The sequence below is a fragment of the Charadrius vociferus genome, unplaced genomic scaffold (assembly GCF_000708025.1).
Source record: "Charadrius vociferus isolate BGI_N301 unplaced genomic scaffold, ASM70802v2 scaffold217, whole genome shotgun sequence".
Lineage (NCBI taxonomy): Eukaryota > Metazoa > Chordata > Aves > Charadriiformes > Charadriidae > Charadrius > Charadrius vociferus.
Window position 1 is genome coordinate 2,126,969 of NW_009649190.1, and position 26,505 is coordinate 2,153,473.

At 36.6% G+C, this 26,505-nt stretch overlaps 1 protein-coding gene across 1 annotated transcript in view; it reads left to right on the plus strand.

The window, feature by feature from the left end:
* The window catches only part of KCNH8 (potassium voltage-gated channel, subfamily H (eag-related), member 8), a 194,017-nt gene that overhangs the window by 132,918 nt on the left and 34,594 nt on the right, over positions 1–26,505 (plus strand). Inside the window, exons 8-11 of the mRNA XM_009888927.1 lie at positions 13,849–14,046; positions 18,590–18,789; positions 20,834–21,083; positions 25,567–25,781. Coding sequence (XP_009887229.1) covers positions 13,849–14,046; positions 18,590–18,789; positions 20,834–21,083; positions 25,567–25,781 — 863 coding nt within the window. The remainder of the gene's footprint in view (positions 1–13,848; positions 14,047–18,589; positions 18,790–20,833; positions 21,084–25,566; positions 25,782–26,505) is intronic.

Genomic DNA, 26,505 nt, shown 5'->3' on the forward strand with positions numbered 1-26,505 from the left:
TTGTCAGTCTGTTAGAATAGACACAGAGAAATTTAACTGCTACAAGGGGGTTTTATACGCACGGCTGTAATCACCTGGACATGTGCTGGAAGTGTGTGTGGAAACATGTCTGACAATGGTAAAGACCTACACTTACAAATGAAAGTCTCGTAAAGGCTTATCTGAAAACCTGGCCCTACTTTTCTGCCTGCTTTATATGTAAAACATACTTTCTAGGAAAGGTTTTCTTTATTAATATCCCTCACTTCAAACCTGTGTATACCAGACCTTGCCAGGAATTAAAATAGAAATTTAAATTTTAAAATATCCATAGAAATTAATTTTGTGTAAATAATTCAATTTTGCATTTGAATACACAGAACTCTATTTTTGTGATGGAGTTTTCCCAAATCAAAATGTTGTTTTTTGAACTGAACTAAAACTTTTCCCATGCGTTTGGTTTAACATTAATTTGTATTTCAGCTGCTTTGGGTCTTAGTAGGTTTTATTCTTCCATTCTTCCCTGCTGTTCTTTTCTACAGGCTCAGTTCCTTGATTAAACTATATTTTCCTTTACACAGCGTACCTTGCCTTCTGATTGAACCATTTTAGCAATCACAAAATACCCCAGGACTGAGACACCCCATTGGATTTGCAGCCCAGAAAAAGTAGGGATGAAAGTACCTTATTAAAGGGAGTGTAAGGTTTTTATGTAGTTATTAATACATTTCCAATATTTTGCACCTCTGACAAAAATTTTGCACAATTTTTAAGTGACAAGTAAAAATCTGGTGTTTGGATGAAGCCCCTGAGATTTGACAAAGTTGAGTGTCCTGCTGCGTCAAAGCGCATATTAACTACAAATAATTCATTAATTCCACAATGCAGTTCTTATCTCAGTGGAAAAGCTGTATCTGGACCAATTTCTGCAGCTGTAATAGAAATTCTCAATGCCATACATAGGGGGAAAATCTGGTCAGTGTACAGCCCATTAGAGGCAATATTCCCAAGAGGTAAAATAACACCATGACCTTTCCACATGACTTCTGTAATTGGAATGCCATAGAGTATGATTTATTGAAAGATGCAAATAATGTGCATATAAGTCTTGCTCATCCAATTAGAAATTACATCAGTCTTTAACCCTTAACTGCTGTACTTCAAATCATAGAAATGTTGGCTGGAGAAAACATTTGGCGTTTATTTTGTGCAGCCAGCTAGCTGAAATGGGACAACCACCAACACTAAATCGGGTCAGACACAGCTTGCTCCATCCAAGCCCTGAAAACTAGCAAGGCTGGAGAGGCCTCCATCTCTTTGGGCAGCTTGTTCTAGGGTTACGCTACCCTCCTCGGAGGGCTTTGTACCAGTCTGCAAAAACATTAGTGTCTATTACGCTTTGGTGTAATAGGATGTTTTGTTAGGATTTCTCAGAAAATTCTACTTCTGGTTCCACAGCTCACAGATTGGCTGTTCAAATTACAATGTCTCAATCTAGTTTAAAGCCACAAAGCCTTTGCTATATATTTTGAAATCTTTTCAGCAGCCGCTTCAATATTTGATTGGACTACCTCTTTCAGCCCCATCACATAGGTAGAGATCTGAGGGTGTTAGAATGGCATATTGCATTCCATAGACATATCATAATGACTAAAATTGCTTTTCTTTTCCTCTATAGCACAAGCATGCCTTACATTTTTAATCTAGAAACATCCTTTGTGTATATTCCTATTTTCTATTTATTTATCCTTTCTCCTGCCCTTTAACAGAGCAGGTGCTTGATAAAAGAAGGGTTTTCCTGCTACCAGAATAGAAAATCATTTCCAGATCAAAATGAAGATTCCTATTCAAGACTATTCCTTTCCAGGCTTTCTTCCATTTTCACATACCTTGGAAAATATTTTTGCTTCTTTTGTACTTTCAGGTGACAGTGCTTAAAGTTAACTAGTATCTACTTTCAGCAAAAGAAACTGATGTGAAGTTGTGAGAATATGTTGTGGCATGCTACAGTCTGTAAAGTTTTACACAAGCCAGATTCTGTAAAACTAATTATACCTAATTATTCTAAGTAATTTTCATTGTCAGATCTAAGACAGCTATAGATAAAAATGGTAATTCTTAGGATTTCCTTATGTCACGTACTTCGAAAAGACCGTCAGACCTGCAGACAGATGTTTCATTTCGGAACTGCTGTAAATTACACAAACTTTAAACGCGTGGTATGCTCTCTCATTAAGAAACTAGCTTTCTTCTTTACTTTTTATTTCTTGTTTACATCAAGTATTTATTACGTTGCAAATTCTTGTTTTGCTATTATGTTAAGATATAATCTGGAACAAAATACCCCATTATTGATTTTCCCCTCACCAAAGCCAAATATCTTTGGATCTTGACTTCCTTGATTCAAATGACACATAGAAAAAATCGTTTTAAAGATGTTACTTGTTACTTAATTACAAAATTAAGACAAGGCGAGAGCAAATAAAGTATTAATACTGTTTATTGTATGGCTACCTGACTGGGCCAGGGTCCTGGTCCAGAAAGTAATACAAGTGGTTCCTTAGGTAAGAATGCAGAGGAAAAGACTTAAGTGATATTGCAAAATCTATGGAGCAAGCAAGGAGAGGATTGCAGTGAGGGTTAGCATACTTAGCTGTTACCTAACTAGCGTGGACGCTATTAGCATAGAAGACAAGGAGAAATGGATGTCATGTAGACTGCAACAGCCTACACTGACCCGAACTGAACTCCATACTGCCATATCATCCCCCATGTGATTACACAGGCTGGGCGGGTGAAAACTGGCATGGTTTTGTTACAATTCCACAATTACTCTTTCATTTGTAGTTAGACCAACTAAAGGAAATATCTTCTGTGCTGAGGCACCTGCCCATGTTTTACCAAGTTGGGAGGCTGCATCTGAACAGGTAGAAGCTACTGAAAATTGTCTTGATTGCTGAAGTGGGGGACATGGCAGGTGTGGGGAAGGTATCGACTCTCAGGGACCACCTATTGCATTACTCAGCTTTGAGAAGCAAAGAAAACTCTTAAAGAGGAGTCCAGAAGTAAAGAGCCCCACTCTAACAGATCGCTGGACGTTAAACAAGCAGTATGAAAATAAGTGTAGCATATTTCACCGCTTTTATAAAAGCTATAGTCCTCTCTGTATTTTGCTGTTGCAAATCACAGAATCACACAGATTTTTTTTTTACAGAGAACTTTTTTTTTTTTACAGAGTACTTTTTTTTACAGAGATTTTAAGGTATTGATTAGCATTCTCATTGCCCCTAGGAGAATCTATTTGCGGATTCAGAGTCAGGACTGTTAATATACTTACTGTTAGGACTTAGAAATTGCCATGTAAATAAAGTACTGAAAGACTTTAGCATGAATTTCTCTGATGGTGAGACCTGACCAGGCGAGAAGATCAGGGCAGAGGTGAGATTAATTGAACAGCTATGCCACACTGCACACATACAGACCCAAAGTTTTGCTAGCAACCTTAAAACTGACATTCATCAAGGTTTTGTTTTGTGGCATTTTTTTGTATATTTTGTCATGATTTGGACTCCAAACACAAAAAACTGCAAAGCAGGTTTCTAACGCTTTAGCTGACAGCATAAAAAAAAAAAAAAAAAAAAAAAGTCATTACCATTAATTTTATTGCAGCAGCACCTGGGATCCTCATTATGGGTCAAGACCCTCTTGTCTCCATTGCTGAATTAACACGGGGTAAAAAGGCTGCTCTTGCCCAAAAGGGTATTGCACTCTAAATATAAGATAAGAAAAGCTCTAACAGATGGGTACAGACTGTTGGAGCACAGGGAAGCAAAGAGGGCAAAGATCGACGTGCTCTTTGCACTGAATGGACTAGAAGCACTAACGTTTCTAATTCCAAGCTTAGCTGCAAGGCATTTGAGAGCCGGGAAAAGGACAGTAACAGCCAGGTTGCCTGGGGAGCAGTAACGTTAAATGCTGAGACTCTTTCTGAAGTGACAGTGTGAGCATCTCCTTAAAGGAGACGATTTGCAAATGATTTATGTATTTCTAATGATATGCTTGCAAATGTATTTCTTAAATTAGCTATATGTCTAGACTTGCATGTTTTACCTGTAATCTAAATATTAAATGAACATTATAAGATACTACAAAAAAGCAGTTAACTTACTTTCATTATTAATTTCTCCTAGGTTAAAAACTATAAAAAAATCTTTGGGTTTTTTTTTGTGGAAAACCAGGGTCATTTAAAAAAAAAAATAATTAGAAGGCATTTGTCTTCACCACAAATAAATTAATGACATTAGAGCTGTATATAAACTCTTCTTAGTAAAAAGAAGTTTAACTAAAATAAATAGCTATATATAGTATGTATTTACTGCCGCAATCATGGAAAGTTGGTAATTGAAAATATCCTTATCTCGTCCTTTTAATGAAGTGGGGAAGAGAAAAAACTGCTGACTTGCAAAAGCAAGAAGGATTTAAATCTCCCAGGTATCTATATATAGTTTTCTGACAAATTACTGTTGAGCAAAGCTGTACATGCCTACCACAGAGAAGAAGAGTTTCCAGTACATTTCTTTTCTAAATTTACTTACTCCTTGATAAGTGAGACTGAAGGAATTTATGAAAAACAGGAATGCAGGTGCGCTGACCATGTACACTGGAGCTTCTGTGCAACAGTAAGTATAAATGTTTAGAGAATTATCATAAAATATCAAGAGGAATATGTTCCTTGGAGATCTGCTGAGTTAGCTTTTAAAACTCTCATACGTAGCTGTTATATGTAACGTAGTCAGGTCTCTACCTTGGAATAAACGTATTTCTAAGGGAAATCTTTGTTGTGTTATACTGTGAGACTATTGCAAAGGTATAGTGGAGGCTTCCTCGTCAATATGAACGAAAGAGCTGTGCAGCTGTCTGATTTGTTTAAACATCTGCAGAATAACAGTTGTGTGTCCCAGAGATGCAATCTGCAGCCTTATGGGGCAGCAAGGTAGCAATGCAGCATAGGGGTGAGAGGGACAAGCCACCCAAAACCTGCCCTGTCAGCCTGCATGGATGGCCCACCAAACAGGACAAACTCAGCCATCCAGTTCCCGTTCCATGTGGCAAATGGTCCTGGAGGAAAATTCCTCCAGTAATAACCGCTACGGTCATGCAGAACACCAGCTAGTTTTCTGGAGACTGTCTTGGAGCTCCACTCAAAGTGATATGTCTCTTCGCATACCACTCCTTTCTTTCCTCTGTCACCAGAATATACTACAGCTGTAGGCATAAAATAACTTTGCTGGAAAGAAAGGCTTTTGCCACGTGGTGAAGGAGAAATGTAAGTAGCTAATTTACATGAACTATCTACCATCTTAAGAAATATTTGGGGCTCTGACTGTTGAAGTGTGTCTGGGGTGGTCGTCAGGGATTTGTCCAGTCCAGTAGGAAAAAAAAAAAAGTAAAAGAGCAAAACCTTACTTTGCAGACAAAAGAAGATAGTTTTTGATCTAGAAATGGTTAGTGAACATAGTTAGCTTCTCTCTAGAAACTGGGGCTTGAAGTGTGTGAAGCTGTTGGTAATTCATGTACACTGTGTTTTGTGGAATGTTTATGTAACATTTTGCATTCAGTGCTTGTGACTAACCAAGTATTTTTTAAAAGATATCTTTCCAACATTGTTTTCTAACAAAATGCTAGCATGGCAAGTTTTTCGTCTTAGGCCTATTGCTCTACCACTTAGGAGCCATGAACGTGCCCAGGAGTGATCAACCACAGAGATTTTGGAAATCGCATTGTAATCCGTGTGCCTATAATGCCTTCACTGGGGTGGATTACAAGCTTCCTGTGGGATAAAAAGTATCTCTCCTTGCACTTATGGTCTTCCAAAATGAAAATATAAACTATTTAACAGACCACACCTTGCTGATGACAAGAAATTAAATGCTCCCCACAAATGAATTTTGTCGTTATCTCCCAGGGGGCATCAATTTTACCTTGAGAATACAGAAATGTTACTTTCTGATTCTAAGCAGTGATACTTGCAATTTAGAGTTGAGTTTTGTCAGATAATTAAAGCTTAATTGTCAGGTTTTCAGCACTTCTGTGGGCTCAGCTGTGTTTTTGTTGTTATCAGCAACATTATAATTAGATCTTAGATTTTTTTCTTTTTTTAATCCCTTGATTGAGCACCTCTTCTTCCTGAAACTACTTAGTTCATTGAATATTTATTGTGCCGTGAAAACTTCATTTTCAGTGAGCACAATGGGTCAATATCTTGTTATGACTTTGTCGAGTTACATGAGTTGAAGGTCTACAAAATGTATTTTCATGATAGCTTCTAAGTATATATTCAATTAGAAATACAACAGCCAATTTATTTACAAAGGGTATTAGTCAGCCTTACAAAAGAATTACACAGAATGTTACCTTTCAAATTAAATGGATTTTTGGTAGAGCCGGCAAAGGTTAAGCTTGTATCTAAAAATGTTGTAACCACAGAAAGTGTGCATTTAGTTTGGAAAACTCCTTTAAAACATCTGTCTCACTGTATGTATCTAGATGGTTAAAAACTTTTCCTAAGGATACAGTTTCCTCTAGAGCAGTGCATAAGGTCAATGTCTCTGCCAAGGGTACTCCATCATTTAAGGCAGGCATTCAAAAGGAACCAGGTATGGAGGTAACCATTTCACCTACATGCCTTTGACTGCAGAGGTTGGTGTATATTGAGTGTGCAAGCCTTATGGAGCCGTGGGGCATGCCTGGACCTTCAATTTTTATCTTTGTATTTCTTTTCTGACTGCGTTATGTCCAAGTTGAAACTTTCCCTGGATGATGCTGCAGGTGCTCGAAAAACAGTGGTAGAATTCCCAAAGTCTAGCAGAGAATTACAATTTCATCCGACTTATGTTCAAATCCTGATTTTTTTATTTGATCCATAATAATTAGAAATTAATTATATGCAAAGATATGGCCCAGATCTCAGCATAATTAGGAGCATGTTTGTGCCTTGGATTTTGGCTCATGCCCATCTCTTACTTCATTTGTTAATTTCGGGAAGAGATGTAATAAAAATTCTATCCAGTTTCTCTGCAGTGGAAGTCAAATGGCATTTTTATTGAATCTGTCCATTCCTAGTGTCCACTTCTAGTATGACAACGATCCTACAATTTACTGCTCATGGATCCTTGTGTATAATTTTGGAGAAAAGATGTCTCACCAAGGTTTGTTTCTGAGAAGGACATGGTTTTGAAACTCTCAACTCTCTTTCTTTTCATTGTAAAATACTACATTTCTTGTCAATGCCATCATTTACAAGCGCCCCAAAATATGCTACTAATGATTTCACAGGGAGGTTTAAATGATATATATAGCACTTACATGAATGAAGGATTTGTTTTGGTTTCTGCATTAGGCTTTAAAGAGATGAACATCTCAGATCTGAAGCACGAAATCTTCTTATAAAATTTGTCCTCTCCCCTCTAAAGATTGTATCTACTTAATAGAAAGAGGCATAGAATACTTGACAGAAAATGAGTCATTTTTTTCCTCTTTGATTACATACTAAAGGGATTTTTTTGTGTTTTTTATTGTCTATAATGTGGGTGTTCATCAAGCAGAAGTGTACAAACTTTTATATAAATCTGTAGAAAATGTTCTGTAGATTCCATCATGGTAACATCCACGTGCCTCGCTTCTGTTGGCACTTAAAAGTCCACTGAGCCCAGAGGTTAACTATAATCTGCTTGTACAAGGTTAACATAGTTAACTCTTCGTTATCTGGATAAACTGGTGCAACAAATGCACCAGAATGGTTCCAATGATTATGACCCAGACAAAGGAAAGTGTGGGAAAATATTAAAATAGACATAAATTAGATTTTAAAATATACATTTAGTGTGTCACAAAGGAAAGAGAAAGGTGATGCTGTGAACTGTGGAGGGCAGATACCTCTGCCATGCATTGGTCTGAAGCACTAACCCCCACACTTGCTGTGTGCGTGGCCGTTCCCAGGCAGTGTGGCTGGTGCCTGAGCTCTGGTCACAGAGGGCAGCCTTGAGTGGCTTTCTCTGCCACTACCACAAGGACTCCAGCCACTGGCAGTTGAGATAAAACTATGTTTCATCTAGTCCAAGTTAAATCTATTTCTTTTCTATGTCATGTCAAGAATTTCCCTCCACAAAATTTGATTATGTGGATTTGACTGCAGTAGATGTTCCTCTAGTTCTGTCATACTATCAGTCTCATTCATACCCGTGTTACGTATCCTTCGAGTTTAAGAAAAAAACTTATAATTAAACCCATCATAATAAAGAACATACGCCATTAAGGACTAGATTCCACAATGCAGAAATAAGAAAACACATTTTTAGAATAAATTATTTTGGGAATTACTTTAATATTTTTAAGCAGAATTTCAGTGCTTGAGAAAAATGTTTATGTCTTTCTTTTATATTTGTTTTCTGTCTCATTTTAGGTGTCTACCGTTTACAGGAAAGTGTGCTAGCAAAATAAAGACCAAGGGGAGTAGATTAATGCTAATTTTTCCTCATTGTCGTGCAGCCATTATGCTTATGTCTGTGGTACTAATATTGAAGTCTTTCTAGTCTAAATTCCATGCAATGCCACTTAACTTGTATTTATTTTGAATGCCAGCTAATTCTTTTCTTCAAACATAGCCTCTAGGCCGGAGCCGTTCCTTTGTAGCCTGTACTTGTTGACACATCATATAGATTGCTCAGATTTCCTCTTACACAAATAACATTTACTTATTATCTTCATTTTGAAAAGAGCATAAACTCATATGCTGTATATTACTATTTTGCAATTATGCCATTTGGGCACACATGGTGGAGCTGCATCTTCACACTCCTAGAACCTGCAGCTGCATGACACCTTCAGGATTGTGGGTTTTTCTATTTTTAGTATATATTTTTTCTAATCTGTGTAAATTGAAAGACTGGTTCATGTTTTATTTGTGACCTGGCGCAATAAGGTCTGTCACGCTTACTGTCATCCAGAAAGAGTGGTTAAAAGTATGATTGCTCCTGTCATCTCTGGGGGTCTTTAATCCTTAAACCATCTGCTCTGGTACCTGGGAGCCTCTACTAACATGACAGGCAAAATTCCATCATAGATCAAATGTGTAAACAAATGATCAAGTTTCGTGACACTAAAGGGGTAACAGCGATGTTCCACGGGATTAAGTAGTAGGAATGGTGCTGTTTAGTGTATGAATAGTCTGGGGGAAAATGCAAATGTTTTAGCCAGAAGAAATTGCAGATGTCAAAAACATTTTGGCTAGACAGGGATTAAAAAGGCTTTAAGGATATTGAGAAGAACTCAAATACCTTAAATGAGTAATCACCATGAGAATAGAGGCAATGATTATTCAATAATGCAGAGTCATGCACACTAGAAGTAGTAAAACAATTTCGTCTTCTTATACAGCTCTAGATTTTGAACGCATTGTATCAGTCAGAAACAACTAGAGAGCAACTGTGCAAAATCCTTTGGAAGCAATCTTAAAAGCAAAGCTAACATTTTAATGTCTAGTGAATGATAATTAGGGTTTGATAAGGTAGAATATTTCATTATACTGTTACTTAACATGCTGGTATCATCTCATTTAAAACAAAATATTACTTGGGGTCTTCCCTCCTCAAATGATCTTTAACAATGACATGAAGAAGCACATTCTGAAGAAGCAACATGGATAGTTGTTGGAAGTGATTTGGACATGTAGAATCTATCTCTCAGAGACTGTAATCACAAGTGCTTTTACATAAAAAGAAGGGGATTCACTTACTTGTTCTATCTTAGCAACTGTCTTGCCCTAAGATTTATTTTTTGAAGGTTAATATTTCAAGGAAACAGAGTAGAGTTATATGCTAAAATCTTGGCTAAAGATCAGTGGGATCTTTGCAACTGTTTTCACCCATTTAAAATTGAAACATGAGACGATCTTCTGCAGACTCGAGTGTGCAGCTATGTAATGGAGGGGTGGTGTGATTTCCCATGCAAACCTACAGCTCCTCGCCGCCTTACTCTAGATCTGAAATGAGGAGCAATCAGCAGTGACCAGGGACTGTTGCAGTGAGAGTTAACATAGGTCTCAGGGCACATGGTAATTTTAATTTAAAAATACATTCCAGCGATGAAGGATTTAATTTCTTTTTAATTTTTCTTGCACTTCCAGGTGCAGTAGTCCAGAATAAACCAGAGAGTTTGGGTCTACTTTTTAACTGGAAAAAATGTGTCTGTTGTATAGAATAAATGTTGTAGGTAATTATTACATTATTTTGTAAGTTGTTGAAATGAAGTACCAGACAGGATGTTGTTATGTTAAGTGTCCGGCATATAAGGAAAATCCAAGTAGTAGTATCGAATGAATCTCCAAATTACAAGGAGTGATGTACCTGCTCAGTGCAGTGCAAGCACCAGACTGGAGGAAGACTGAGTTTCTGGATGTCCAGTAAATGAGATAATGTGTTTTACATCCAGTTATAAAGTATGTCATCTATGGATGCTTAAATGCTTGTTTATATTTCTGCTGGTACTTGAGCACTTTCCACATATAGGTAAATGAAACTCAATACAGATTCTTCTAGCAATTTTCAAAGTAGCCTAATGGAGCTAGATATCCAATTCCTACTGACTTTTCCAATGGGACTTGATTACTTAAGTGCTCTTTTTCCCTTTGAAAAATCTTCCTCTTAATTACGTTAATTAGTGCTTAAAAATGTTTTCAAAGTCACCGAGCTATATCTAGATAATGCTAATTCAGAACCAGACAAGATTCATAATGATAAATTCTAGGAAGCTCCCTCTGACTACAAGGTATGTTTATTTTTCTCTTCTTCCCTGAGGGAAGAAATTAACTACACAAATTTGCTAGAGAATCTGCTGAGAGCTGTTACCTACAGGAACCAAAAGTGAAAGGCATCAGTCAGTCATGCTATCTCATGACTATTTCCATTGGCTAATGAAAGTATTTACAGCCAACAGTATCTTGTCTCTACCCCCAAATGGAAAAAAACGTAGCGCTATCAACAAAAATCAGAGAAGTGTAGTTGATCTGGAAGATCTTGCAGCATTTTATGTACTTTGGCAGAAACCTCATCCTATATAATTTCTTCAAAAGGTCCTGATTAGGATAATCTCTAATGGCCAAAATAGAAATGAGAAGCTGTAAACACGTCCTACAAATCAGAGGAATATATTTATTGGATTTTCACTTTCAGATACACATTTTCTGTTCCAAATCTCATGGTCCATCTCTAAAGAAAGTTACCTAATAGCTTTTATTTGTATAGTGGGCATTTTTTTAGCAATTGTTAACAATTGCTAATAATTGCTAACTGTTACTGTTGTAGCTCAGTGATAAGCCATTCATCTTACTGATTAAGATCATTGTCTGTTATGCCACAGAACTGGGCACAGAGTGATGAACTCATCTTAGATACTGGTGTCCTGGCCAGAAGTGCTTGTTAGCAACTGTAAAGTGTTAATATTGTATTTGGTACTTTGATAGTAGAATTATATTAGAAATATTATAGAGACTTCTGCTGTTTGATTCAATGTAGGCATTTATTTTTATGCCTTACCTCTACTAGCAGTAAATGCATCCTTTAGGAGCAATGGTGTTTCCATAGGGTTGGGGGTTTTGCTTGATAACCTTGAACATAAAATGTGTTGTAATGGAGAAATCCATTGACATGCATCTCTCAGTTAAGGAATGGAGTCATCTACCTTTTTTTCTGGATAACAATGAAAATGTATTTGTGAGAGAGTGAGTCTTGTAATGTTCCATATAAAATTACAATAGGTAAACTCTTTTTTTTTTGTTTGTTTGATAGCTGAAACTATCCACCACTGAGGTGGAGAAACTTGCAATCAGATGCAATATGACCACCAGGAACAATGAATGTGATACTGATTCAGATAACAAAAGGCAGAAAAATGGGAATATGGAGGCCAAGAATCGGTGGCTTGTAGAATACTCCCAGGAAAGAGGTTTTCTCCTAAGAGGCATTATTTCAGTTTTCATACATCAGTTATAGTTATTTAAAATAACTTATTTAATATGTTTCAGTTTTGCAGTTCTTCAAATGCACTAGAATACTTTCAAAACCTGACGCTGAACTTTACGATTGTATTTCTTTACATTAGGTTTAGATAGACTTCTTTTAACTCTGCCTACTCTCTGCCAAGGATTTTCTTAGGTTTTTATTCTTTATCGTGTGGGATTACATTTTCTAACATGAGCATAGGAATGAAATCTGCTGCACAAATGGCCATATTATTGTTGGGGAAAGGTAGCGTCATCTCAGAAAAACAGTAATGCACAGAGAGAGGACCGGTATCAGTTCAGCAAGGCTTTCTTTTTCTAATTTTTCTTTTCTCTAATTTTAAATAATTAGGAGACACGAATATAAAATAGCCTCATGTGATTGATACTTTCTATCAAGGCAAAATCAAGATTTTCATATGCTTTCTTGTCTGTTGGCAGGGTAAACCAGCCCACCCAGTACTTCCATCTTGTGAAAATGCCGAGAGTGCTCATTTATGCTTTTGATTAAATTCACTTGCCTGCATAGAGTGGGTCAGCAGGGTCATGGCTAGACCTCACACTGTCATTAGCCAGCCCTTCTGGCTTAGCTTTGTCCGTAGCAGAGCAAGCAAGAGAATGTGGAGCTGACGATGGTAGCAACCATGGCTCAACAAGGCTGCTGTAGGTGGTAAATTCTTACAGGCTTTTTCCCCAACTTAATTGGAAGTACGGGGACTGATACTTTAAATCCACCCCCTACTTTTGCAGATATTCTGTACAAGGGGATTTCCTCTCACTCATACTTGGATTCATTCAAAATGAAGAGGGGATGTTAACTGAAGTGGAGAGAGAATAAGCTTCAGAAGGTGATTCAGTCTGTCAGGTCTCAGCTTGCAACAGGAGGACCCCCAACCAGTTTTTCTAAAATAAAACTCAGCCTGCCAGGAATGTTATGCTTTGGAGGTTCTCCCTGAATATCCAGGAAAGATTCCCTTTCTCCCAAGCAAACTGCTTAACGGGCAAAACTGGGTACACAAATTGATTTTTATCTTTTCTTTTTTTTTTTCCTATCTTGATTTTTATGAAGCATTGTGTTTATGCAATTCATTCAGGTTGTTTGTTTTCCTTTTCCAAAAGAGGAACTGCATACGTTTTCCTGGTTTGTTGCTTTGGTGTTTTTTTTGATGGTTTGTTGATGTTTTTTAAATATCTATCAGGCAGTAGTTAATTCTCCTTTCTCTAGCACACATAGACTCATTTAGCAAAATGAAAGGACAGATTAAATGAATAATTTAGAAAATACTTACTGAAGCATCTTTTGAAAATTTATTCTGGTTTGTAAGTTATGTTTAGTTGTTTGAATCTTTTTTACTGTAAAAAGAAACATGTAAAAAGCTCTAAATATGTAATTATTATTATAACAATTCAGTCTTAGAGTCTCAAAAAGCTTTCCAAGCATTAATTAATGGAAAGAATCAAATCGATGTTACATTCTTGCTTCAGTGTGATGATTTTTTTCTTTTCAGTGTCTTAATGGATTTTGTGAATTATCTAATTAGACCTGTAATATGCAATTCAAAACCACTTGATTTCCATACAGAAATACAGTTCTTATCATAAATAATCATTCATAAAAATAAATACTCCAGAGACACAATACCTAATGTGCTGTATAAATTCCTACAGTTTAATGTTCTTTTTATTCTTGGAATTGTGTGAATAATACAGTGCTGTCTAAATAATTTTTTTTTAGAATTATTTTGTTTTACAGTATGTGTAGTTCTCATGGCACCAGTATTCCTCAATAGTTCTTTTTATGCTTTGTTTTTCAGGTTGGCTTCATGAGCTAGGAAAACGTATTGAGTCTCCTTACTATGAGAATAATACACTAGGAGGCCCATCAATCAGAAGTGCCTATATAGCTGCCCTATATTTCACCCTCAGCAGCCTCACCAGTGTTGGGTTTGGAAACGTTTCAGCCAATACCGATGCTGAAAAGATCTTCTCCATTTGCACAATGCTGATTGGGGGTAGGTACAAATGCTCAGCATCACATAAAATTTTTTGGAGGGGTAGGGACAAGTAAAATAAGAAAAAAAAAAGAAAAGAAAAACACAACGAAAAGTTTAATTTTAAATGGCAAAGGAAGGAATAACTTTGTTGGTTTTACAGTAGATAAATTCTCTTAAGCAGACATATTTCTAACCTTTTGATCACTTATGGTGACAAAAGACAGCTGTCACCCAGTAAAATGCAAACTCACAGTATTGTGAGTGTGTGGCCCAGCCATGTGCCAGGGGAGCATTTTGGTTATGTGCCAGGTGCTTTTCCGGTCAGCCAAGTAATATGTGCACGTTCAGCTCCAGTTCAGTCCCCACAGCATCCCTGGGGATGATGGTGTGGGGAGTTGGGCAGCCCACCGGTGTACCAGGCTGTGAACTGGTGCATATCTGCATCTGAAGGACCAGCCCAGAGGCAAGGCAATGGAGACAAGACAGAGCCAAGAGGACTCTTTGGTGAGATGCAGGTGACTCTATCATAAGCAAAAAGCAATTTAATTATCACTAGGTAAATTTTACCACATCTCTGCTTCAGATCAGAATCAAAATGCAATGTTTTGGTCATATTTGGAACTCTTGGTAGTATATTTATGTTAATCCCCTAACCATACTGTTTGAGAAAGCCATGTGCTCATTTATGGTCACCTTCTTTCTGCTAAGGCACCTGGGTGCAACCAGTGAGCTTGTGGCAACTGCAGAGCTTGGTAAGCCCAGGCCAGTTGAGAAAGCACCTGCAACTCTCTCTTTACCTTCACCTTCCTCCCCCCACAAATTATCTGCGCTATCTCATAGTGTGAACATCAGACAACTCAAAGATATCGTAGTGGGTGTGAAGGGTAAAAGCAAATCACTGCTAGAGTACTGCCCCCCTCATTTTTTTTTATTTTTTTTTTTCTGCTTGTCTAGTTGTTCTGGAAATACTAGTAGGTATTTCTCCAGAGCAATTCAGTAAAGCACTGGTTGTCAGCTTTGCAGCATAAATTTTCCTGGGCAAAAATAAATTGGCGACTTGACACTTGAAAGCCAGGGAACACGATGAATGACCTGCAAACTATATATTTGAAGCATCAAGTGGTATAAAAACTGCTCAATGAATTATTGTCATTTTTCCCAGTCCTGAAAATTAGTGGCAGTAATATAATGAATCATCCAAGAATGGTATCATTATGATTTTGACAATGTCACAAAAACACAAGCAGCTCATTAATTGCTTTTGCTGGTAGCATAAAATTACAGTTTTAAAATACAATGTGGTCTCTGTGCTTTGGGGCTTTCATTACATAAAATGTGTTGGAATGAAGGAAGGAGTTTTCATTTCTAACAAGAAATCAAGAGATATCCTGTGTAAGGCAATGATGAATATTTAATTCACTTTGATATGGCAGAGCTTTCACAAACTTAATAGAGTAGAATATAAATGTATCCTATACTTTTATTTAGTCCAGTTATAGCAATTTCTTTTTCATTTCCTATATTATTGAGCCGTGGAACTAATATGCTTGTGCACTGAACAAATTGTGAAGAACTAGTCGACTCAATGTAGTAAGAGGGAACCAAAAACTGAAAGGTCAAGTTACTCATAGGCGAGCAGGTAGAAGAATGTCTTTTACATCTGGGAGGGTCCAGTGAAAAAGATATATCCAGGTAAGAAAGCAGAGTAGGCTTGTTTGCAGATATTTTCTTGAGGAATTATATTTTAGGCACTATTTGAGAAAATCAAAGGAACAAGGACACTCGAAGGAGTTAGCATCATACAGTGCAGACCGGTTAGCATGCTTCAGAAAACTCTATTAGGAATAAAGTACTAGTCTGTATACTTTAGGGCATGATACATTTTAATTTCTTATAGCATGGTTTGATGTATACATTTGGCTGGTATTTAATTTTAAAATTCCCTAGTGGAAAGTGATGACTTGAGAAAAATTGATGTATGCGTTTTACGGTTTTTAAACGAAGCCATTAGTGTATGAAATTCCAGGTGTAATGGATAGCATGATTTAGTTTATCAGTCGTGACTTTGTATCTCTTTAATGTGTGTCACTGCAAATTAACAGAACAAAGTGAGTTTATTGTAAACTTAAAGAAAGTTGAAGCCAAAAGAAAAAAAACAACCCAAATGTTAGTTTAACAGACAAATAACTTACAATCATCTTGTTTGATTTTTATCTGCCTCTTGGTATTAATTTTTGTTTTGCATGAATTTGAAATTATAGTTTAAGGCAGTTAATATTGTGAAAATTTAAAAAATCTTATTTTGGAGACTATTTCTTCTTAAAGTTGGAAAGAAAATTTACTTATTAAAATTTAACCAGAATTCTTAGGATACTCAGCATCTGTAAAATACGAATCAGATCTGTCCTCCTGCAGATGTGCTGTCTTGTATTCTCCATGTTCTTTGAGCAAAGATTGTACATTTTTGTATTTATGAGACTGGCGGCCAATTCTAGTGGCTGCAGTCCTTTCCGTGATCAGAGGTGTTCCTCTGTTCTCTAAGCAACAAAAATATAATTTAGAATATCCATTAAAATCAAGGCCACTTTATGAAATATAGTTCCTGGAAGTTTTTGACTTGTCCTTCTTGGTTTTAGAAAATGGATTAATAGATTTCTTACAGAAAGTAGAGTGGGTCTGTGATTATTTGATAAAGAAATCTAGTGCCTATCACAGCCAGGAATAGCTTGTCGTCATCAGTAGCAGCTGTCTTCCAGTGTACATATGCAAAGACAGATTATCCCATAATAATAAAATTCTTGATGATCTTTGTGCCTATAATAACATCACGGAGATCTCTACACTGTCCAGCTCCTAACCTTGGAGCCTATTGGGAGACTTACAGTAACACATGTTATTTTTATCTATGCATCCATACACCACCTAACATTTTAGCCCTCCCCCCTTTTTAAACTGATTATCACATCCTTAAAGAGGCTACACCATCTCTTTAGCCTATTTAGCTATGTCTGGCTGAACTGTTTCAGCCCGGGCTGCCATATTTCTATTATAAGATCCTGTATCTAGCATTACACCAGTCCCCCACATTTTTTTAGATCTTATTCACTGCACCATCGGGAAAAATACCTAGTTGATCCAGTTGATTCTTCTTAGAAAGAAATTTCCAATTATGCATATTTTTTTTCTAATTTTCATACCTGACCTTTTTCTTTCTGCCCTGCTTTTCATTTATCTTCTTTTACTAGCAGACTTATATTGACTTCATCATATCATTGGATCACCTCTCAAAGAATGCATACTGTATTGTGAAACCGCATCACACTGCAGCGCTTTCTCTGTTTTTCTGCACTCCTTTCACAAAAAAAAAAAAAAAATAGGCTCCCATGCTCCTTTTTGTTTTACTCAGCCTGTAAAAATTTTCAACCCTCCAAACTAAAGAATTTTCTACCTGTTTCTACCGAGGAAAAGCATTATTAACCACCATAATACATCTTTTCCTCCCCCGTTCCTCCTTGTATCTCCTCACTCACCCTAGACTTCTGTAAATTGCCTTACAAGGTCAACTTCTTGTTTGTCTTGTTTATAAACTAATTCCTTTGCCACTCTGAGGAGTCTGCCTGCTTTCTTTCAAGCACTAGAAAGATAGATGTCCCTTAAGAGTAATAATCAAGCTTTTTAATAGTTTTTTCAATAAACAATTTGTAAATTTATATATTATACACCTCGGATCAATACCACATGACAGACAATCTAGCAGTGATTTTTCCCACTGATAATCAGCAAGCACATTTCTGCACAGACAAACCCAGACAACCTGTATCTGCAAGCATTTCTTCCATTTTGCTTCTGGTCTTTTTATTCCCAAGCCAGTCTCTAATTGCAGTCAAACTCCAGGATGTCAGAACTTTCTGATAAGCAATTTCACACCATATTTGACCTTCTCAAGCAGCATAAGAAATCAGATTGTCAGTTTGAATGTATCTTTTTTTAACCTGAATTTCTGCTTTACAATGGTTTTTTTTCTGTCTTTTTTTTAACATCTTATTCCCTACAATATGATACATCTCTAAATGTTGTTTGCAAGCTCATTCAACTACACATGGTTCCCATTAGTAATTGGTTTTATTTATATGAGTTCTCTAAAATCTATTGCATTCTATGTAGTTGTTAATTGACCATCTGAGTCTAGTTTTCATACTGATTAATAGTTCCTCATTATTTCCCGAGCTTGCCTGCCTACATGCGTTCATCTATTTTGCTTTTTTCTTAGACTATAAACTTAATTTGGTTTGGGCGTTCTTTCGCTTGTTACCCTGACCTAGCCAGCATCAGATGAGGTTCTACCCTGTCACATGACTGTGACTGGTAGTGACACAAAAAATGGAAATGCATAATCAGTTGAATACTACTGTATATTACTCGTGGAGTCTTATATTCAAAAGATTTTGCTGTGTCTATCCAGCAGGAAAATGTTTTCTGTGACGATCCTGTTTATTTTCGTTATTACATTTTAATGATCAACAAGTCACTCCGCATTGCATGTAATTTCTGTCCTCTCTAGCTCTGATGCATGCCTTGGTGTTTGGCAATGTGACTGCCATAATTCAAAGGATGTACTCCAGATGGTCCCTTTATCACACAAGAACCAAGGATCTGAAGGACTTTATACGGGTCCACCACCTGCCACAGCAGCTAAAGCAAAGGATGCTTGAATATTTCCAAACCACGTGGTCTGTCAACAATGGAATTGATTCCAATGAGGTAACCAAATGAGGGAGGTCGTGTGTTTGATGGTTATGACTATTGACTTAGAGTTGGGGGGGGTGGGGTGTGCATGTGTGTAATTTTCTATTCATGATGCTAGATTTTGTGTGAAGTTACATATACAAAAGAACATGCCTAACAATAAAGCTAGGTTATCCCAGGACGAGGGTAAGCTAATGCAAAATCTGGTTTAGAACATCATATCGTATACTTAAAATTCTAAGTCCTCCATAATGCTGAAATGCTGAAGAGGCATTAATCAGAAATCTTTTGGACAGCCCCAGAAGAAACACCCAATTGAGCAGTTTTGCCTTTCATCAAACAATAATCTACTGAGTTTTTGGGGAGCTTTTTAAAAGACAGACTTCTTTACTGCCCTTTCCTCCATCCTTTGTTTTCTTTTGTTCTTTGCAATCCTGTAAACACATTGTTTGGCCTGAATTTTTATGTTATTCATTTCCCTATATTTTTAAATATTGCAGAATGTACCGTGAGAGTAAAATCAAAGGACAGATTTCTGGTCATGTATTTGCTTGCTTGTTTTCTATGACTTATCCAGGTTATGTATTACTATATTCCAGGAGAAATAATGACTTCTCTCTGCTGGAGTGTTATTTGAATGAACCCTTCCCTTCAGAGTTTTTGTTACATATGTCATTATAAAACTCCGTGGCCTCTAAAGATAATGTGAAAATAAGCAGAAAGATTTGGGTTTGAGAATATTCTTTTCCTGATAAATTCTTTTTGTGGTGTACACAGCACAAGGAATGGGATTTTCAACAGCATCCTAGCAACAGAAGGAGCCTAGTAAGATTTACAAAGGTGCAAAAAAAAACAATTAGATGTCAGAGCTTTCCTAGATTTGGTTAAGGATCACCTTCAGCTTCTGTATCTTCTGTACTTTTAGTCGCACTGAAGGTGAGTGACTGCTGTACTACAAGAGCAGCCTTTGAAGAGACCGTCAATATTTCATGATTTGCCTCCCATCTACAAACTGCGTTGTCTAAGCCTACTTGGTCAAGTGTTGGGTGATTGCATTGCTTGCATGCCAGATCCCCTCAAACTGCAGAGAAAACTATGCTTGTAGGCTTGCAGCTTGCATGGGTCGGGGTTCTGCCCATGGGCATGCAGTGTACTTTGCATCAATGGGATGAACACTTGAAACTACTTAAACACTTTTTTAAAAGCTCCACCTGAATTTTTTTCATTATTTGAGCAGTTATATGTCATTCTCAGGAGACTGTCTCTGAGCAGAAGGCTGTTCCCCTCAATTTTGCCATCCAGCAGGAGATCTTCTGTAAAACTTACATAGAAATCATTTAGTATTGGCCAGGCTATAATGGGAATTAGCCTGAAATTAAGACCAAGGAAAAATAGGAAGACCTTATGGTCTTTTAGTTTCCATAGGTTCTTCGACTGAACATGCACCTTGTTTCCATTCCTTTCCCAACTCTCCTTCAGTGTCCAAAGGCATTATTTAAAATAAAATAAAAATAATACAACCCACACACACACACAAAAAAAAAATCTGTTGATGTTTACTACATAGAGGTTTTTTGAGTTATTTCTCTTCCGGGGGTTTTACCATAGCAAAAGCAATATAGCTTATTGATTAATTTTATACAAGCATTTTAAAGAAATCTAAACTAACTTAATTTTTGCTCTGTTTTCAGCGTATGTGCCACTGTGTACAGTGGTATATACCTGAACAGCCTACTGTGTTCTAACAGCTGAGAAGAACTTGCACGAGGCTAAATTGGGCATCAGGGAGAAATCCTACACACAGTGTTGACTTTTTTCCTTGGTTTTGTATAAAGGCACATTTTTTCATGTTTTTCTTGGAATTTATCAGTCTTTTTCAGTGTAAAGATTTATTAAGACGTATCACATATGTCTTATCAAGGGGATAAGAAAAATCAAAGGGAAATCTTTGCATCAGCACAACATGCAGCGCTACTAAATCTGATCACTTTTGTAAAAGAGGAAACAAATGATTTTACAGTTTTTCTCTTTTTCACCCCTTTTTGTCTTTTTTGGACAGCTTTTAAAAGACTTCCCAGACGAGCTGCGTTCAGACATCACCATGCACTTGAACAAGGAGATTTTGCAGCTCTCCCTTTTCGAGTGTGCCAGCCGCGGTTGCCTCAGGTCTCTGTCTTTGCATATCAAAACCTCCTTCTGTGCTCCTGGGGAATACCTCCTCCGGCAGGGAGATGCCCTGCAAGCGATCTACTTTGTGTGCTCAGGTTCCATGGAAGTCCTGAAGGACAGCACGGTGCTGGCGATTCTCGGTATGCTCATAATCATTGCTTCAACGTAGGAGGACCTTCACTATTAACTGATGGCTTAGCGTGTCCTAGCAGTCTGATGAGAAAGAATTCATCCAGTTTTAATTTGCTATTTATACTCTATGGAAATCCCTAATTTATTTTTATTTAAACTTCCTCATTTTTCACCCGAAGGAGCATTCAGTTGCAAGAGTGTTAGCTGTGCAATATTTCACTTCTATATTGATTTTCTTATACTTATTCTCTCTCCTTTACATGTAGGAGGTACTTGCTAGCTTTTGATACAAATTGCTGCGTTCAACTAAATTTGATGACAGTATTGACACCTCTAAGGGCATTGGTTACTAGTTCCTGAATCTCATGCAAATTTGTGGTCAGGCAGTGCTCTTACTAATGCTCCCAAACGAAAGCAAGCAGTGTGAGCCTTCTCTCATTCTTTGATGCATGCATATGAACATCCCTTACAGGACAGCCATGTGGTGAAAAACAAGTATTCTTGGCTCTGGTCCCCAAAGAGTTACTTCTTCAAGCTAATTGGTGCTGCCAACAGTCATCTGAGTATATTAGAACAGAGAAAGGCCAGAAGTTCTGTTCTAATAAATTTTGTTTTTGTCATTTGCTAGATGACTCCTTTGGCTTATCTAGGGTTAAGCATCTCTCTATCTGTAAATTTCAGTGATTGGCCTCAATCTAATGCCTACTAAAGAGATTCCCTTTATCTTCCGCTAAAGCACGATTAGTCATGTCTGAGTTAATGTTTATAAAGTATTTTGATATAGTAAAATATAAAACTTTAAATGTAAAGAATTATTTTATTGTGATTTTAATACCTCTTTAGATTTAAACATATTATTCTTTCTAATAACTTTTAATATTCTTATAAAGCAGAGTTAAAAAGAACATTTCCTTTTTTGCTTTCCTTCCTGTTTTGTGGGATTGCACTAGACTGTTGATAATGCAAGCTTCTGGTCTTCTGTAATTGAATTTCCTTTATTTTACTAGCATGCATTTGATTGGTCTTTTTTTAGAATATAAATGTGATACACGTCCTATTTGTTTCATAACTCTTTAATTCCATTAGATTGACAGTCCACATCACTCTATCACCCATTTGTAATTAGGAAGTTTTCTAATGCGTCTATTTTATTGGATCACATAGCTCAAAGCTATAAAATATGGCTTAGAAAAAAACATAAGCTTAAATATAGCAAAGGGTCAAGAGCTGCTCCCATTGGAACTATGATTTCATTAATGATTCCGTTTTCAGGCACTTCTGAAAATGTTAATGAAAGCATCATTGTGTAACGGTGACAATGAAAAGGGTAAGAAAGAGATTAGTGGATTTCTGAGAGAAGTTAATGAAATTGTAATGCAAAAACATAAACATAATACAATGAAATAATGTTTTGTTACAGTGAATGGGAGCTTCATCATTTAAAGCCTAATTAACACCAGCAGAAGGTGAATGTATCAAACCTGTAGGTCTTTACGAGAAACTGTGTTACTGATGTGGTGTAAATCCAAGAGAGCAGTTTTTTCCGTGACATTGCCGGGTTACTTAAAGTTCCTGGGCCATTATTTGGTAATTCCATCATGATTCTAATTCTAGTCGATCAGTTTTTCTTTACTGAACCATTCTCACTAGCAAGCAAGGCAGCAACAATACAATGAAATGCTCTGGTTAAATACTGCTGTTTGGTTCTTCTTGAGACTTGATATCCTTACTTGATATCTAATAATGCTGGCTAGGATATCTTTTACAGGAAAATATTTTTTAATATAACAGTTATGTACTGTTTGGGCATACATATTATTAAAAAATATTAGCCATAAGTGATTTAAAAGATATCCATATAGAGAAGAAAATTATGACGTTGACTGCACATCCCAGCTATATTAATAAACAGCTCTGTCTGCATAAACATTTATAAATAAGTTTTTTCTACAATGAAAAAGAAAGAAAGAGCTACTAAGAAAAACTTACTGGTTCTGTTTATGTAAGAAATGTTGATGTTCAAGGTACAATCATTTCACTGCTGCAGTAATTCTAAACGAAACTTCAGCTTACTACCTACAGCTTTTCTACATGATTTTCATTTGAAAAGAAACATACATTAGCATTACCAGATCAATTGTGGTGTCTTTCAGGCAGACATTATTTTGTCAAACACTATAACTACAATCAACTACAACACTAACATTTTTTCCAAATTATTTATACATTATTGATACTAATACTGTTTGTACGCCTAAAGAAGTTTTTAATTAAGATGTTTAAAGATTAGGCTTGGTATATTTGAAATACTGTTTCCCTTGTCCATATTTACACAGCCAGCTTAATATAATCAAAGAAATCTAAAGAATTGTTGATATTTACAGTAAAAAGTAAAAGGGAATTATTGTTTAGTTTTATATTATATTTGATTATGTAAGCGTAACATCATGTGATGAGCAATGACAAATTTTGTTGTCTATTAGGTTTACCTTTCTCAGATTGACTTAAGCTAATACTGGTTCTCATTTATACTAATTGCAATTTTTAAGAGACCCCCAAAATAGCATTAATGTATGCATATTCCTAGCATAAAAGAAAATCCCTCCTTAGGCTGGGTTTATGATAAGCACTTTTGAGAAAGTTGTACAAGTTCCATGTACAGAGAAAAATTTACTAGTAGTATTTTAAAGAATAAAATTATCTTATTTAAGCAGCTTCAGGGATGGTTAAATGCTTAGTTTAACTTACTCTTCAAGTACACTATTTCCTGCGTAACATCCAGTTGGAATCACATGCTGGGTGGATTTTTTAGAATTTACAGTCTTCCTTCATTAATAACAGAATAATGTAAGATTGGAAGGGCCCTCTGGAAGCCACCCAACCTAGACCTGCTTAAAGTAGGGCCAAATTAGCTCAGCTTGCTCAGGGCCGTGTCCAGGCAAGCCTTGAACATCTCCACAGTCGGCAATTCCACAGCCTCTCTGGGCAGCCTGTCCCACTGTTTGACCAGTCTGATGGTGACTTTCATTTCCTGATTTCTAATCGCAATTTCTTTTGTTACACCTTGTGCCCAGTACATCTTGTAGCACTTCACACCCTGAAGAGGAGCTTAGCTCTGTCTTCTCTACACTTTTCCATTAGGCTGTTGAAGGCAGCAACATGCTTTTCTTCTTAAGGAAAAACAACACAAAGTTTTTTCAACCTCTCCTTGTACACTATGTTTTCCGGTCCCTGATCATCTTGGTGGTCTCTTCTGGACTCACTCTAGTATGTCAATATTCTGTCTTGTACTGGGAAGCCCAAAACCACACACGGTACTCCAGATGTGGTCTGACAAGTGATATATAGCGGGGAAGAGTCACTTCCTGGGATTTGCTGGCTGCATTCTTGCTAATGCTGCCCAGGATATTCTTGGCCTTCTTTGCTGCAAGGGCACATTGTTGGCTCATGTTCAACCTGTTGTCCATAAGGACCCCCAGGTCCTTTTCCAGAGAGCTGCTTTCCAGCTGGTTGGTTCCCAGCCCATATTGCTGCAGGGAGGTTTTCCATCCCAGGTGCAGGACTTGGTATTTGTTTTTGTTGAACTTCACAAGGTTCCTCTCAGCCCTTTTCTCATTCATTGAGTTTCCCCCGAATAGCAGCTTTGCCCTTCAGCATATCAACCACTCCCTCCGATTTGGTATTGCCCATAAACTTGCCAAGAATACACTTTGTCACAAGTCTTTAACAAAGACAATCTGCATTAACATTTGAGGAAGACCTCTGGTTCAATGATTGCTCTTTGGACTTTCTACCTCAGATCAGATGTTTATGTAAGCTTTGCGTTATAAAATTTTTGTGCTCTTCATTATATGGTCAGTTGTGGTCTTTAATGCATCCATTATTCTAAGGCTGTCTTGCCCGTAAATGACAATATAATGGCTTGAGAATTCATTCTTTTTTTATTGACAGAAGTGCCGTTGAGCTACACATCTATTAATAGCCTGTACATCTAAGGTACATCATGAAGTGTAGCTATGCATCCTTAGCTCATAGATTGTGAATGTTTTGCAATCCAAATTCTAAGTAAAGGGATCATTTGAACTGACGATCTATACTTAATCGTGTCATTGTTAAAATGCTATCTTAACACCTGTCTGTTCTAACAAAAAAAACCAAGCTAGAAACCTGATGCTCACTTTTTGAAATACAAAATCACACCTGCTATTAATTACTAGTATAAATCCTAACTTTATACATATCTACTTGATTGCTCCCTTAAATCAGCTAGTTACATGTCTGGAAATTAGTCTTTGTACCTCCAATTAGTTGCATATAAGATTGCACCTGCACAAAAAAAAAAAAAAAGGGTTTTAGACAAAGATCCTTTAGAATGTTGTTAATTAAACAATATGGTAGTAACAATGGGATTTAAGATTTAGCAATTATGTTAAAGAGATTTATGATTCAAAAAAGAAGTAAGAAGATTATTAATTTTGTATTTTCTTTTAGGTAAAGGAGATTTAATTGGAGCAAACCTATCCATTAGGGATCAAGTTATTAAAACAAATGCTGATGTTAAAGCTCTAACATACTGTGACCTCCAATGCATTATCCTCAAAGGTCTTTTTGAAGTGCTCGACCTTTACCCAGAGTATGCTCACAAGTTTGTCGAAGACTTACAGCATGATCTCACATACAATCTAAGAGAAGGCCATGAAAGTGATGTAAGTATCTTTAAAGGTCTCTGCAGCTATTGTTACCTTTAAGATGTTTCTTATGCTTTAGCCAGTTCTCATAATTTTGTCACAGTAAAGAAATAATACACAGATTACATTACAAGTACTCCTCATTCCATTTGTTTGATAATTCAGTCATTACCTACATGAATCCTTTATCAATCGATCAGACCATATCGATCAGACCATAAACAGCCAACATGTCCTCTGCTTCTAATTTTTCCATAGAAAACATCATCTATGAGAGAACATTCTTCTTTAATATTTTGTCATTTTTCACTTATGTTTAAAAATAATTCATATTTCTGTAAAGCATGTGTCCAAATAAAGATATTTAACCATCCCTTTTCTAGAAGCTCATGTGCCCCCCTAATGAACATTCATTTCATAGATCACTGATTATCACTTCTTAGTTAAGAATGTTGTCACAAACATTCAAAATGAGAAATAGTTTTTTCTCATCACACTGCAACTAAAATGTGTTTTTCCATTTAAATGAGAAATTTAATGTGAAATAACAGGAAATTCCAGATGAAGCACTGCTGAAAGACTTCTGTATAAATTTACCAAAGTACTTGCACTGATACTATGCAGTAAATATTTATGTTTAGATTTTAATACTGAAAAAAAATTATGAAAGCTCTCCTTTTCTGACTTAACCATGTGAGCATACGGACATAGTGATGGCCGAACTTTCAGTTTGGTATTTAAC